Below are 15,105 nucleotides of genomic sequence, written 5' to 3' on the forward strand. Positions count from 1 at the left end.
TTTCCCAAAAACGTACTGCCTTTCACATGAGGCACAGTAATGGACAGGGGACTGGCTTCTAATCCACACAGATGCAAAGGCAGAAATGCTTCAGCTCACACTGCAACTGCTTTGGAATACAACATGGGTACTTCATCTCAACTAAGGCATGGTCACTACCAGGAATTCAGACAAACACCAAGTGTGTGTGACTCAACATACCCTAAAAAACACTCTAGCAAGTGTTTTCTGTTTGGCTTTATTTTGTTTAGATACAAAACCAGTCATACATATTCCAAAAGCCTGAAAGCCATTGTCAATGTTAACACAAACTTCTGAGGATTAAGAACAGATCTGTGACAGATTCTAAATAAAGCAAGGTGGCACCATTGTTCAAAGCAGGATGGTTGACTTCAAAATGGAACTACCACTGAGCTCAAGGAAGCTGAGAAGCACCTGTACAGTTTCACCACAGAAAGACACTAGAACTGCAAAACCAATAAAAAGGGTTTATAGGCAGACAGCAGGCTGAGCAAAGAGAAAATAATGTTGATTTGTTTCTCAAGGAAGCCTACGCTTTCTGCTTGGGCATAAATGAAAATCAGGTCTTATGCCATATAGCTTCCTTATTTCTTTTACACAGATTTATTGGAAGAGTGTCTATAGATTAAGACAGCTTGATTACACCCAGAGATAAAACCAACTGCAAACAAGGTCTTTTACTGTCACATCATCAGGCTGAAATTTTGAATGCTGAGAATCTACTTCAAGCCGGGGCTCTTTTATTTGTTTTGGTTGAAAACTTCAGCTAAAGCAGCCCAACGATTTCCTTAAAACTCTTTCTTGGAAAAAAGTTATTCTGTCCATGTTAAACATCCCAGGAATTTTTCTCTGAAAAGCTCTACAATATCCTGATTTTCAGTAGGACTGGGATTTTAGCTAAGGCACGCCCTTGCCAGCTACCACGAAACCTGCAAATATAACTCCTTGAGAGATGATATGGGGATTTTCATGTGCACATCCTCAGAAGAGGCTTCTTAGATTTTAGGAGCTAGGTACTTTTAAAAATTCCACAAAATATACTTCTGCTTGGGGGTGAGCAGGCCTTTCCTGTAAATGAACCTCTGCCCTCAGATTCAGGCACCAGACCCAAAAGCAGTGAAGCTGTCAGGGGACATTTCTAAGGCTCAAGCAACCCAAAAGAAGAAAGTGACCATTTCAAAACTGCAAAAATGGGAAGCACTAGTCCAGCAGGCAGAAGTGAAAACAGTACTGAGAAAGGCAAGCATGATAAAGAATGGAGGCTAGCAGGAGGGAGACCAGTGCTACTTGGAAGTCAGGAGCAGGGAATTAAGGATGAGTGCCAGCAAGAGGCTAAGACTAAGAACTGATTGGAATAAGGCACAGAAAGGTGAAACAAAGAATATAAAGGACAACATATGAGAACAAACCAGGACTAGTGGGGTGAGGTGTGACAAGGAGCAAGAAAGGAGAGGAGGAGGTGAAGTAAGAGCAGAGAGGAAGAAGCCAGAGTGAGAGCTATAAAACTGGACAAAGGAAAAGTCAGAAAGAGCTAGGAGGAATTAGGTTTTACAAAGAGACTGGAATAAGAAATTTGTAAAGAGAAGCCTGAGACCAACTAGATAAAAGGCCTGTGACTGGTATGAGAAACCAGAGTGGAGAACATATCAGACAGATGAAGAAACAGATAGGAAAATGTATTAAAAAAAACCCCAATGAAGTCTTTTGTTCTCACTCAACCATACTCTTCCTGGAGTGAAACCAGAGACTCACCAGTCTTACCAACTCCTCCGCTATTTTTTAAATATGTTTGTGAAACTCACAGTCCAAGTATCCCATCTCCATGCAGCTCTTGCAGTTTATTACTGCTGTATTACTCAAAGGAGGGAAATTAGCTTGGAATTGTGCACTCCGACAGATGGCCACATGACAACGTGATGTCTCATAACAAAATTAAAAGAAAATGAAGTAAGCATAGCCTTGGAACTTGAACACAAAAAGCTACTCTAAAAAAACTCACAGGTTGCAAAGTCAAGACAAAAGTGAAAAAAAGACAAATTTAATCTAGCCCAGTTCTACATACTATATAGTAGATATATTATGTCTAAAATGGACTAAATAGTATGATTATATCCTTGTTTTTGTACATGGCGCTGCCTCTTCCATGCATGACACAGAACTGCTCTTGGGAATCAGTCATGATTGTTCAGTATATTTCTCATTTTGGAGGATCCTACATTTGCTGAAGTGGAGTAGAGTTACTATATCTGAAGAAAAAGGATAGTATCTGAATTTTTATATATGTATTTAGAACCCAGAAAATGCTACATACTGCATCTAGTAAAACAAGAATTTAAATTAAGCCCGCAAACTACTGGGAACATTCACTATAATTTATTTTGGTTTTTTTATGGTACTGAAAAAGGCAGGTCACAAACCAGAAACAAATACTAAACACAAGATGAATAAGAAACTGATTGATGATTGCACATCTCAAACACACTGCACAGAACCAAGTTTATTAATGTTCTTGAAAATCGCTGGCATGACAGAGATGAACATCATAGAAAATTTCCCAGTTCTACTTTCAGAACCGAGAAGGAATCATTTGCAGTAAGTATGACACAAATCCAGCAAGGACAACACATGTTCATGAATGAGTACCCTTCCATCCTACAGGCTGAGGTAGGGCCTTATGGAAAGAGATACCAGCCTTTAATTAGGTGATTATTATCTTATAAGATACATTCATAAAAGGCCAAAATTACACTTACATGGACACCCTTACTTCTGGTATTCTTTTGAGTATGCGATTTTTGCAACCTGAATAATCTTTCTTTCATGTAAAGTCAAGGATTCCTGTTAATAGTACTGTGGTACTACTACTAGTATTCCACTGCAATATTCATTTAGTAAGAACATTCCTATTGGAATAAAATGCAGATCTCCAACAGGGTGGGACTTCACAGTGAGAGGTGCAAAGCAGTCATTCAGAAATGGGTATTCGTACTTCAAATACTCTAACATTTGGAAAATGGCAGAAAATGGGTGGTGAACAAGTGGGTTGCTGTGGAATAACAAACAGGAAGCTTGCAATTATTTGCCAGGCAAGGGTTGTAATCTCGAATCACTTCCTGCTTGTTATCAGACGAAGTCTTGTATGACACGAGAAGTGAGTTACAGGGAACTGGAATAGTGGGGTATTATTTACTTTGATGTTGGATTTTTTTAATCCAAGAATCAAGTTTATCTCCATGAAAAACTGTCACTATTGCACAAAACCCACCAAACTCACAAGCCCAGCTCATAGCTGGAAATAGTATCATCCAAACAATTAGCTTGTCTAACGATGAAAATTAGACCTACTCAAGAGACTGGCTGAACTGCTTCTTAGGAGGGAGAGGGACGGTTGTGCTGCAAGTGGTATTGATGGTTCTACAAACACAAACACTTGAAATCATTACTAGGACTACCCATAGGAGTGTAACCCTGAAAGAAGAAACCTCTTTCTGCTTACTTACATCCTTTTAGCAAAGGCTTTCTATTTTTGGCAAGAAAAGAATGATCAGTTCTCACACTACAGCCAAATTTCAGTCACTGAGCTACATTCCCCCAAACCAGGCTTCTTCTGCCCTTTCAGGCAGATTCCTTTTCATTACAAGCTCCATCTTGTCCCAGCGTGTTAATGTACTGTTCATCTCATGCCGTTTCTCACCATTTATATTACTTTACCCTCACAGTAAGAGAAAACCTGAGAGGGAGTACTTTGCAAGGTGCCCCAGAATTATTTAGTGTCATATGACTTGAGTAATTATGGAATACAGTTGTCATTTGTTCCTACCTGCATCGATGGCACATGGGTAATGGTATCGGAAGGAGCAGCCTTTGTTGTAGCAGCCTAAGGTGGCTCCTGGTTCCTGGCAATGGGAACATTTCTGAAAGAGAAACCAAGAAAGAACAGCAATGAAGATTGCAGTCATCTTTCTGAAAACCTGTATTTTCCGGGGAATTTTATCAACCACATTCCAGCACAGATTTTTTGACAATTCATTTTAAACTCTATCTTTCCACACCATACAAATAAAGGCCTTTCAAAAAGGTAGCAACATAAGCTCTTTCAAACTACAAACTTTTCAGCTGTGCTAACCAGGCAAGAGATACAAATGTTCAGCCATTCAGAAAGAACTTGAAACACTTCTTAAATCTGTTTTACTGGCCCATGTTTCAGTACCTGACAATGACATTGCTATTAAAATAGCAGGAAAAAGAGTGTTTTTGAATCTACAGCAGCTTTAAAAGGAAAATTAGCATGACAAATAACGATTTAGGAAGACACCACCAAAAAAGTAATTTGGTTACGTCATTTTCATTATCACTAGCAGTTGAGGCAGATCAAGGCCAAGTTGGATATTATTTTGCAGGTGATCCAAAAAGGTTTATTTGGAGCAGGAGAAGATGCCATCATGGAAAAACACCTCATCATCACAGAAATGGTACGTCCAAAAAAATGACTTGCAGTGCAACAAGGATGCTCACACAATTATTGTCAAAGTAGCTCAGACTCATCTGATGACTATGCTCAATTTTCATCCAATTAGCTCAACTAGTCAATTATGTATTTGACCATAATATCAGACAATCAGCAGAAAGTCTCTCACCCATTTACTTCATCCTGAATGACTTAAGGAATGACCTAAGGAAGTAATTCTAGAGCACATCTCATTCAGACAGCCATTTTATCTCTTGAATGTATACACCAAGTGATTTTTGTTAACTAATCTAAGATTCTGATGAAAGCTGATTTCTGACAGGTTGACATTTTTCCCTTATAAAAAGAATGGTAGAATTCACCAAATGATAAGAGATTGCTACTATTTAAAAACTAAAAAGTGAATTAACTACTGGCAGAAAACGAAGAGAGAACCTGCCATCATTTTTGAGTCATACTTAATAAACACAGGAATTTTGTTTATTCTGTTAAACACAACCAACACCACAATAGAGCCTTGTATAATTGGTACAGTCCACCTTGAATTCAGGCTGTGAGAAGTTGCCTTTGGTCTCTGCCTGCACACAGAGATGATGACATGATCTAAAATCACTGCTGCTACTGGAAAAGCTGGTGTCAAACCACACGTGCTCTACTGCTGCTACCAGTGAGCTGCACCTGTACTGCACAGGAACAGCTGTGCTCGAGCCAGCAGCACACCTGGCACCGGACATGAGCACGGCTTTTCCACCATACGGTGACGCTTGCTTGCCAACATGGCCACATCCCCTGGAGAACATGTCTTCAATCCCTGACCAGCACACACACTGCAGTGGAGATCTGCAGAACAGACGTGGCCAAAGCTAACAGCCACAGCAAAGTTCCTCACTCTGCATAGTAAACAGGGGGTTGATTACAGTATTTCCAAACCCACTGAGAATATATGACAGTTATTGCTCTTCCTACTATTCTGTGCTATGCAGAGATGACTATAGTTTGTATTTAAATGCCTGAATGAAGATGAAAGCAAAACTAGCTCCAGCCATAAACCAGGTGGCCCTCTTCAAATCAAAGCAGATGCAACTAACAGAAAAGCTTGTGAGACGTCAGTTCTCGTGACATCTACAACTGCAGTTTTGAATAACACCTTCTCTTTTCGGGTATGCCAAAGCATCCTGAGCCTGATCTTCAGTGCTTCCTAAATCGTGTCTATCTTCTAAGCATGACAAACTACTGCAGTATTTATGATGCAAGGGAAGTGTCCCTGAGGCCTAGAAAGAGACACACAAGCAGCTTATTATTGCCTGTCAGAACATGAACGCAAGTTTCCAAAGATTAAAAAAAAAGGCTAAACCAATACTGAAATGTGCACCAAAATGTATGGCCCACCAGCAAAACTGCAATGCAATTCACTCTCCCATGGGAGTAAAACCAAATTTCATCCACAGAAAATGTCTTTCCCTGGCTCTGAAGTCAACTCTAGAAGGATATTATGTACTGGCACTAGTCCCAGATTCACCTATGCCAAGTACTCACAAAGTGCAGCTTGAGGAGTTCTGAAACAGAGCTCTGTACCTGTGTACTTATTCTTGCTTTTAGATGTGGCTGACTGGGATTAATTATTCTAACAGGACAGAACCCAAATTGACTATTCTTTTTGAATGCAGATATGAATTTCTAGTCTTGTTCCTCAGAGGCATTCTGCCCTCCTCACTTTATCTCATCTTTTACATACCATCACACTGTTGCAACAGAAGGTCACTCTCCGGTGGAACACTGTGTCCTGTGCAGAGCAGTCAATAAGAGCATAAGAACTACAGCAGCAGAGATTGAACTGCAGCTGTATAAAATATTTCTTAATAATAAAAAGGCATGTCTTAAAGCATTGTGCTGTATGATACAAGAGAAGACAAGACCCCTAGCAAAATTTTTGATACTTTTCCAAAAGTTAATTTATTTTGTGAACTTATTCTTTGCTGCATCTAGCATGGTTCATGTTGCTATTCTGAAACTCACAGCACAAACATGACGGGCATTTTGACAAATTTTCAGCTGAGAATGGGTAAGGAATGCTTTAAAATCGTCTGTAGTTAGGAGTGATCAGACAGTAGAAGTGGGTAGTTAAGATGCCAGTACACGTGCATCAAGCCTTCATTGCCATTCTTTTTTAGTCTGGCAGACCAACGAGATTTTACCAAGGTTACCTGTGCCACGCCCACAATAACAATTCCCCAGTGGACGACTATGCCACTGACGGCTCAAGGCAGAGATCATCTGCTGCTGCTGGCTCCCCTGCTGCTGAACAAGTCTCCATTCTGGCAGATGCTTCTGCTTTTCACAAGCCACTGACAGTCTAATGGCCCCATTTCTTCTACCTCCAGGGACCCCCGACCATCTGCTTCTTTCAAGGGAAGCAGAGGGAACCACATAGACAATAACTACTCTTTTCTTTCGAGTTCTTCCTTTTTGACACACCTGAGTGACTGAACAAAGCAGACGCCCTACTAAGCTGCATGGTTCTAAAACAACTTACGAGTGTATCACCTTATCTTTGAAAGAAACTATCATCATGTAGTGCCACATGGTTTCCAAATACATCCAGGTGTTTCCATGAACACAGAAAAAAAAAGTGCTTAAGAAATTTCTGGATAGTCTCAGTCTTCTTTTGCAAGAGATTGCTGCTGTGCCTTAAAAGGTAAAAAGATGCCCTGCTCCTGCTGATACTTTCTGTGGCTTTGGTTAGAACCCTTGTCTCACGCATTTATGGTTCAAAACAAGAAGAAAATATGTACACTACAACTAGAAAACATTCTAAAACCAAAATAAAATCACAGAACTTCATACAGGAAATGTGTGAATTCAGCATAATGACCACTAATTGTTTTCTCGGTCCACAAGCAAATTTTCACCCAAACTCCACCATCCTGCAGCCATTCGCCACCAGATGGTAGCAGCCTGCTTGTCACTTGTAATGGAATTATAGCATTCTTAGCTAGGGAAACAGCACTCAAGCTCTCCTGGGAAGAGAAATTCCTTTTGCTCAGTAAGCAGCCTGCTTAACCTCCCCTGCTTGAAAGAGCTGAAGGCTGGTACTTGGAGTATGCTCCCAATGGGAGGTGCCAATGGATAGTAATCATTGCCAGGCATCTAATCAACTCTTGGCTTAAATTTAAAAAAAAAAAAAAAAAAAAAAGGAAAAAAGAGACCACACAGCGAAGATTGATTCATAGGTCCTATCTCCACAATTCATCTCAGGCCACAAGGCACATACATCTCACTTAGAATAGGCTGGAGAGACTGAAAAGTGCCATTTAGAAGAGACACTCCATCCCATGAACTAAATTATCAATAGCATTAAAGTCAGATACATTGTTTCTACCTCTCCACGCTATTAGCAGCCCATTTCTTCCTTGCTACAGCTCATCATTCTGTGTCTACCAAAATGAAGTAACAGCCAACCTGGAAGTGTGAACATTTGGGGGACAGCTACCACAGCAGCAGCAGAACAGCTCTGATTCATTTAAAATGCTACGCCACCTACCAGCTATATTTTTTTTCTTTATGCTTGGCTTTTTTCCCCCTTGCAATCTGTATTCTTTCACTCTTTTGAGACCATACTGCTATATGTAATAAATAAGAGTATGTTTTTTGAGTACCTTTTTTTGCCTCCCTTAGATTTGTACCCAAATCAACCTAAGTGCTGTAACATAAAGATATCCTGAGCTATCTACCTTCCCCTTCTCCCAAACAAGCAGAAAATTCTTAGCCTTGTGAAAACAAGTGCCCCAAGCTGCTCAAGTAAAACACTCACTTGCTCACTTTGGCTCTGCACTGACAGAGATAATATCTTTGTCCCTAGACAAAGTACTTCTAATTACTGGAATCCTACAGTGGACACAGTTTTGCTGGTGGGAGGATGGAAGCTGCCGACTAGCCCTTCCAACATATTCTGGACAGGAGCGGGAACAGTTGCTTAGAAGCAGAAATTAATTTCTTCTAACACTATTTTAAGGTGTTTTCAGATGACTCTACCACTATCTTCCCTGCTGAACGACTACCAAACCAGTTTACACAAGCACATTCACAACAGATGCAACCGTATTGTATTTTCTGCTGTCTATAATACAAAGCATCTTTTCTCGATGATTGGTTGCACCCCGTACTCAGACTTCTTGACTTCCTCCCATCCAATGACCAGTTTTTCTTTTGCTCTGTTTTCTTTCTTTTTCCTTTGCTTTGCTTTCTAGGCATCTCCTTGTTTTGCCCCTTCTTGCATACCAGTGTAAATAATGCATAAAAGGAGTAAAATGGAAAGCAACAACTGAAGCAAAGCAAGCAAAAAGTGAAATATATGTGGCAATAATTATACAGGTACAAGTCTTTGCTTCACATGTTATATGCATTTTTCACACTCTCTCCTTCTCCTGTTTAAATTATAAGCTTTTAGGAAAATAATTGCTTCTGTATAATTGCACTGCACAAATGCAGATGTGAGATAATGAGGACTTCAGAGTCAGCTGCAATATTAGGAAGGAGGGCCTTCTGACTATTTCTGATTAAACAGTTGGCAGGCTCGGCAGAGGCTCGGATTTAATATCCAGGCAAAAGGGCAACAGAAGCAGCAGGCAGTCACATTCTCTTTCCTGGAAAGTGGGATGCAGGGAGACAACTTATTCCAAAAAGCTACAAGAAAAAATAAACAAGTGTGTGTATATATATATATATATATATATATATATACTGCTTGCTACAGGAGAAAGAAGTAAGTGATTTTGGAAGACTGCTGCAAAAACGGACCAAGAGGAAAAAAGCAGGGTGGGAAGACATTTTTAGGAAATGTGAGAGGAAGAGTACTTCCACTCTGATGTGCAGATAATGGTTAATGAAAAAAATTGTTTATGTGACTGGGGCTAGAGATAACAACCAGTACTGAAGCATAGAGAACTATTAGTTTACATTTCCTGACAAACAATTTTAAGTTACCAAAGAACCAGGCACAGAATATCAGTAAAATGAACCCCACAATTAAAAAGATAAAAATCTTTAAACTTGCATTATAAAAAGGCACCTCTTGCCAATGATGATACATTCCTGTAGCAAGAAAATCAAATAAATAATAAAAGATAATAGTCCTGAGTAAAACTGGACAGTTATCTTCAAGTCAAGAAACTAAGGACAAATTTAGATTCCAAGATTTTCAGCAAACAGACAAATCAATGATCTGGAAGATGCTATACTAATAAAGCTGCATTAGGAAACAGTGAAAAGTCAGAACTGCAGTGCTGCACAGGCTGCTGAAGCACAAAGGGAAGCTGCAGCTCAAAATGGATGGCATAGAAAAAAAACCCACAAGAAATCCAAGAGCTGGAAAATGTCTTAAAAATGGAAAATCCTATTCAAAACATATGAAACTGATTAAACTAGAACAGAAGCACTTGAAATTAAGAGCAGAGCATTTTATTACCCTCAACTAGGAGGAAAAATAGAAAGCAACAAGAACAGAAGTAAATATTTAGTTTTAACAAAGAATGGTTTGCCAGCAATAATTTTAAGGTCCTATGCAGACACTTAAGCTATTCAACTGCACTTACAGAGACTCTCGAAAAGGGGGGTGAACAATAAGATGTGAAAACTTGTGAAGTTTGTAAAATGATCCAGGGTAGCCAGATCTCAAACTGATAGTAAAAAGCTTCAAAACCATCTCACAACCATGGATAACTGTATGATAAAATGGGGATGAAAATTACTATTGTTAAGTGCAAAGTGATAGATGTGGTGAAAATATTTTCACCTATGCACATACATGATGACAGATTCTAAATTAGCTTTTACTACTCATAGGAAAGAATTAGTAGTCATCCTAGACAGAAACATCATGCAGTCCCTGCCAACTGCAAAAAAAGGACAGCCAAAACATATACAGTTATTAAGAAAATAAATCCATAATGAAACTCAAGTCTTCATGATGTCTGTTACTCTTGCAGTAGCCTGACATCTTACTATTATATGCAGTTCCAATGACCCTATTAAGAAAGGAAAAAATCAGAAAAAAAAAATGGACAGACCACAGAGACAACAAGGAATGTAAAGAACCTGTATATAAGAGAAGTCTAAGTATTTTGGAAAAGAGGGAACCAAAGGGGGATTGCGACCTACAAAATCCAATATGATGTGTGCAAGGGAATGATTCTTAGCCGTTTCGAAGAAGGAAGGGCAGGTTTAAATGTAACATAAACCTGCTTTTTTTCCCTCAAGTAACTAAAAGTCATTGCCAAAGAATGCTGCACCAGCAAAAAGATAAGCAAGTTCAAAAATAGATTAGACAAGGACAGGTATGCCTCTGCCTGGTAAACACAGGGATAACCAAAGCTACAACTCTAAAGCTGTGATTGCTGAAACGAGGGAGAAAATATGCAACTATCATTCTGTACATGCCTAGTTTACTACAAATCTCTGAATATGTGCAGTAAAGTGGTAAATACACGGCCATTGCTGGCGACAGGACATCGCAACATAATGTATTTTTGCACCTGTCTGGAAAGTTAGTTCTTCTGAAGACCAAGAGATGCAATTGTGAAATTCCACAATGAACAACAAAACCCCCCATGATTATCAAAAAGAACTCAGGTATCCACAAATTACTGTTTGGTTACAAGTATTTAAGACTCTGCAGTCTTATTCTCCCTAACAGGAAGGTTGAGCTAAACTGTAACACTATATAAAAGATTGAAATTCAATCTAAGTGATAAATTCATGTTCTCTTCTCCTTACAAGCCTGTTTCATTCACTTGGTGGAGTGATCAAAGGCGTAAATGTGCATGAATATGTGAGACTGGTGAAGAGCCAAGTAAGACCTGAAGGGGGATGAACCCTTCCCGCCTCTTCCACACAATGGAAGGAGAAAAATCCACATCAAATGAAGACCCAGTGTAACTGAACCAGAACAGAGGTTAGGTCCTTCAAGAGTTAACCAGTGGCTAACTAAAACAGATTCAGCAAAAGTAATGAAACCAGTAATTTTAAATGGTGCTGAAAAATCCTGTTTAATTTCAGTTAAACAGGCTAAGTACATGCCTATGTAGCCATTTCATACTTTTAAAGGAATATTAAAATAATACATAGACTACCAAGTCCAAGAAGCCAAGAAATTCATAAATTTTGTTTCCTTTGATGCAAAGAGCCACCCTGAATAAGAGAAACATTTCAGAAAACCACTTGTAAGTATAGGGATTTGAATTTGCTAAAGTATGCAAGTCTAGCAGAAAAAATTATACAGTTTACATTATCTTGACTATTCATTTGGGGAATTAAACATGCAACAATAAGTGCAATTTAGTTACAAAAAGGTCTGAAAGATAGAAAAGCAGACTTAAAAGAAGAAAAAGAAATTCAAATTTTCAAGCAGTGATTATGTGATAAGGACACACAGAGCTGTGGGAACAGCACAGTCAGCAAGGGAGCATTTACTCCAGTTGGATTTTCTACCAGTACTAGATTTATTTCTCAGCCATCTTGGATACTGATTACAGGAAATATCCAAATACATTGTGAATTTCTATTTAGTGCAAGACCTACCAAGTACAGTATAAAACAACAGCATGCAGTTACCTTAAAATAATGCAACATCTCCACCATAATCGAAGAGATTTTGGATAAATTAATTACCAGAAAAGCAATAGCTTTGAATATCAATGTCTGGAGTGATATAAAAAAGGAAAAAACCTGACACAAGCAAGAAAATGCAATAAACTCAAGGTTTTCAAGAGCCGAACTGCATAACAGAACCAGCTTTTCTCTAATCAAAGAAAAAAAGAGATGATGCTGAGTATTTGCTAAAAGGCTTAAAAAAAAGATTGGTTCATTAAAGACACAATCGCTATGTTATTACGAGCAGTAGATTCAACAGAAACAAAATCTTTATAAAGACTTAAAAGTAAGGAAATACTTTTGATCAAAGCAAACTGTAAATGGAAAATATTTTGACAAGATATTACATATCTATGCAACCTGACAGGAAAAGGGTGCAGCACAAATCCATCCTTCTCAATGACTCAAAGACTTGTAACATTGGACAGAAATACACCATTTGTCATTACTTGTAATAATCCGTGCAAGCCTTCATCATAAACAGAGCCCCACTGTGCAAGACACTTTGGTAAAAGAGAACAAAGCGTTGGTGGATGCAAAGGGATGAAATAGGAATGGTGAGACTGAGCCAGCAGTGTTGGGCAGAGTCCATCTCAGCAGCAGGCTAAGCATATCCAATTATTCAGCACAAATCCCAGACAAGAAGGGCTTTGAAGAAATGCATGAAGAAAAACAAAGGTAAATGTGCAGGGGTTTGAAAGTGAAGCGCTTAATTTAGGAAATTATAAAATTAGCCAGGGTGTACTGATTGGAAGTGAATCTTAAGTTCTTGAAATTGAAAGAAGAAAAAGCAGCAGGATAAAAGCAGATAAAATAATGACAAGTAACTTATGTTTGAGGCATAAGAAAATAGGAGGTGGGCAGATGAACGTGAAGGAAGTAGGAATGTGAAAATGACCATTTAGAACAACAAATGTTTGTAACAGTATTCCATCCAAATGGCACTTTACTAAGAATACCAATTCTTAAATTGAGGTGTAAAGAACCACTCCTACTGCACAGTCAAAATACATTTCACTATAAGGATAGGTGAAAAAAGTACAATGTTTATCTTACTGGAAAATAAATAACTCATCTCTCTAGAAAAAAGGTAGCAAACAAGACTACTCAATACCATTAAAGAAAGAAGACAGCTCCCCCAGAAGGCCACCACAGCAGCAGTTGGCAGCAGAGCTCCAATAAGGAGTAACAAAGTGCACCCCAGTATTCCTGAGGTCACTGGTGGCTGCTGCTACTGATGAGAAAAAGCAGCAGCAGATGAATCCAAGAGAAGAGGCAAAGGTGCAATGCTTGCAGAAAGAGAAATGCTTGCAAGTCAGTACATCTCTCTTCAGTGATAAGCTGTCAAGCAACATATCAGTCTTAAAGGAAAAAAAAATTACAAGCTTACGAACCGCAGCAATAAATCATCAATCACAGTTGAGGGAAAGTAGACAATTAACACGTATTGATGAAATGTCCTCAGATACACAGAGGGTGCTCTATGTAAAATAATATTCGTTGGCCAAAAATTTGAATGGGTTTAGAGAGGAATACATTATTTCATTATTCAAGAACCCATAATAATATATGTGCTGCTTAACCTGCCCATTGCAATAATAGGTATGGTTAATGAATTCTAACCTGAATTTATACAAGAATATGTAGTGTCTGTAGGCTTGTCACAGACATGACACAGGAAAACATGGTAGGAGCTAGCAGCAGTTTAGAAGAGGCAGAAAATAGAAATAGCAGCAGTCCAAGCCCGGATGGCATTCCAGCTGGATATTACAAAGCAGATGAGGTAGTTTAAAGGACACACATAATGTGGTTCTCCTGAGAGAAGAACGTCATCCGTCTAAGGATTAGATTGGGTTCTCCTGAAATCTAAAGGGAAAGGACTAATGAAGATCTTCTGAGCTCAGAACACTGCTGAATCATGGTAAAGGCAATAATACTCATTTGCAAGCTACACCTTCAGTTTTATAAATCTAGATCAATCTATACTATGAAAAAAGGGCTGGGATGAGCCACAGATTGCTAGAAATAAATTACTGTGCAAGATCAAAGAGAAATTTCAATCTTTTTTTCACCTGCAGTAGAAAGCAAAGGATACAGGCATTTTTGGTTTGTTTTTCTTTTATTTTACATAAACACACCCTCTTCTTACTTCTTATTCCTTCATCTTCTGAAGGCTCTAGCCCAAAAGCGGAAGAGTAAGTCAGCATTAAAGTCTTCTTTGTCAAGACAACTTCAGAATAGATGATTCTTCTTTTGGTGTTACCTTTGTAGCTATCTGTCCAGGAAACTGAATTTATTGGTAAATTTTCATAACTCCTGTTCCCCATGAACTGCCTCTGAAAGTTTCTGTTTAGAAGAGTGGTACCATGCGACATCCCAATGATAAATTGTAACGCTTCAAAGGAAGAATAATTAAATTTAAGTATAGGACTTAAGACTGCATTAAAAACCTTGTAAAAGGGTTTTATGTACCTATAATGTGAATATTGGAATTTTCTAATCAACACAATTTCCTAAAATAAACATTAAAAAAAAAATAATGTTGGTTTTCTGGAAAGCATCAGTTATGAACTGTGTCAACTCCAAAATTTTAGTAATTAAATTTAACTTGGAGAGTTACTGCACAAGAAAAATCTCAACAATTAGATGTAACAATGAATTCACATATGGGATGAGTACATTGCTATTAGTATTTTCAGCATTTTAACTTTTTACAAGAAAAGAGAAAGTTAACAGCAAATGAACACATTACAAAACATTTTTATTATTTTTTTGGACCTGACTCTAAATGATACATGAGCAAACTTTATCTTCCTGCCATTACATCTATGCAACTAAACCATGAAACCTTGTATCAGCTCCCTAATCTTCCAATTTAATTGAGAACATCTGACAACTTAAACACATACTGTACATTCAAAGCACCCTACAAATTTGTCTTAATGGTCACAAAATAAGTGGTCTTAAAG

The 15,105-nt window shown here is 38.4% G+C and overlaps 1 protein-coding gene across 7 annotated transcripts in view; it reads right to left on the minus strand.

Moving 5' to 3' along the window:
* Positions 1 to 15,105, minus strand: part of TCF20 (transcription factor 20) — a 130,104-nt gene that overhangs the window by 12,570 nt on the left and 102,429 nt on the right. For all 7 annotated transcript variants that reach the window (XM_032105452.1, XM_032105448.1, XM_032105449.1 and 4 more), the window contains one exon: positions 3,842 to 3,935. In XM_032105452.1, the coding sequence (XP_031961343.1) occupies positions 3,842 to 3,935 (94 nt within the window). The remainder of the gene's footprint in view (positions 1 to 3,841; positions 3,936 to 15,105) is intronic.

This window comes from Corvus moneduloides, chromosome 4 (assembly GCF_009650955.1).
Source record: "Corvus moneduloides isolate bCorMon1 chromosome 4, bCorMon1.pri, whole genome shotgun sequence".
NCBI lineage: Eukaryota > Metazoa > Chordata > Aves > Passeriformes > Corvidae > Corvus > Corvus moneduloides.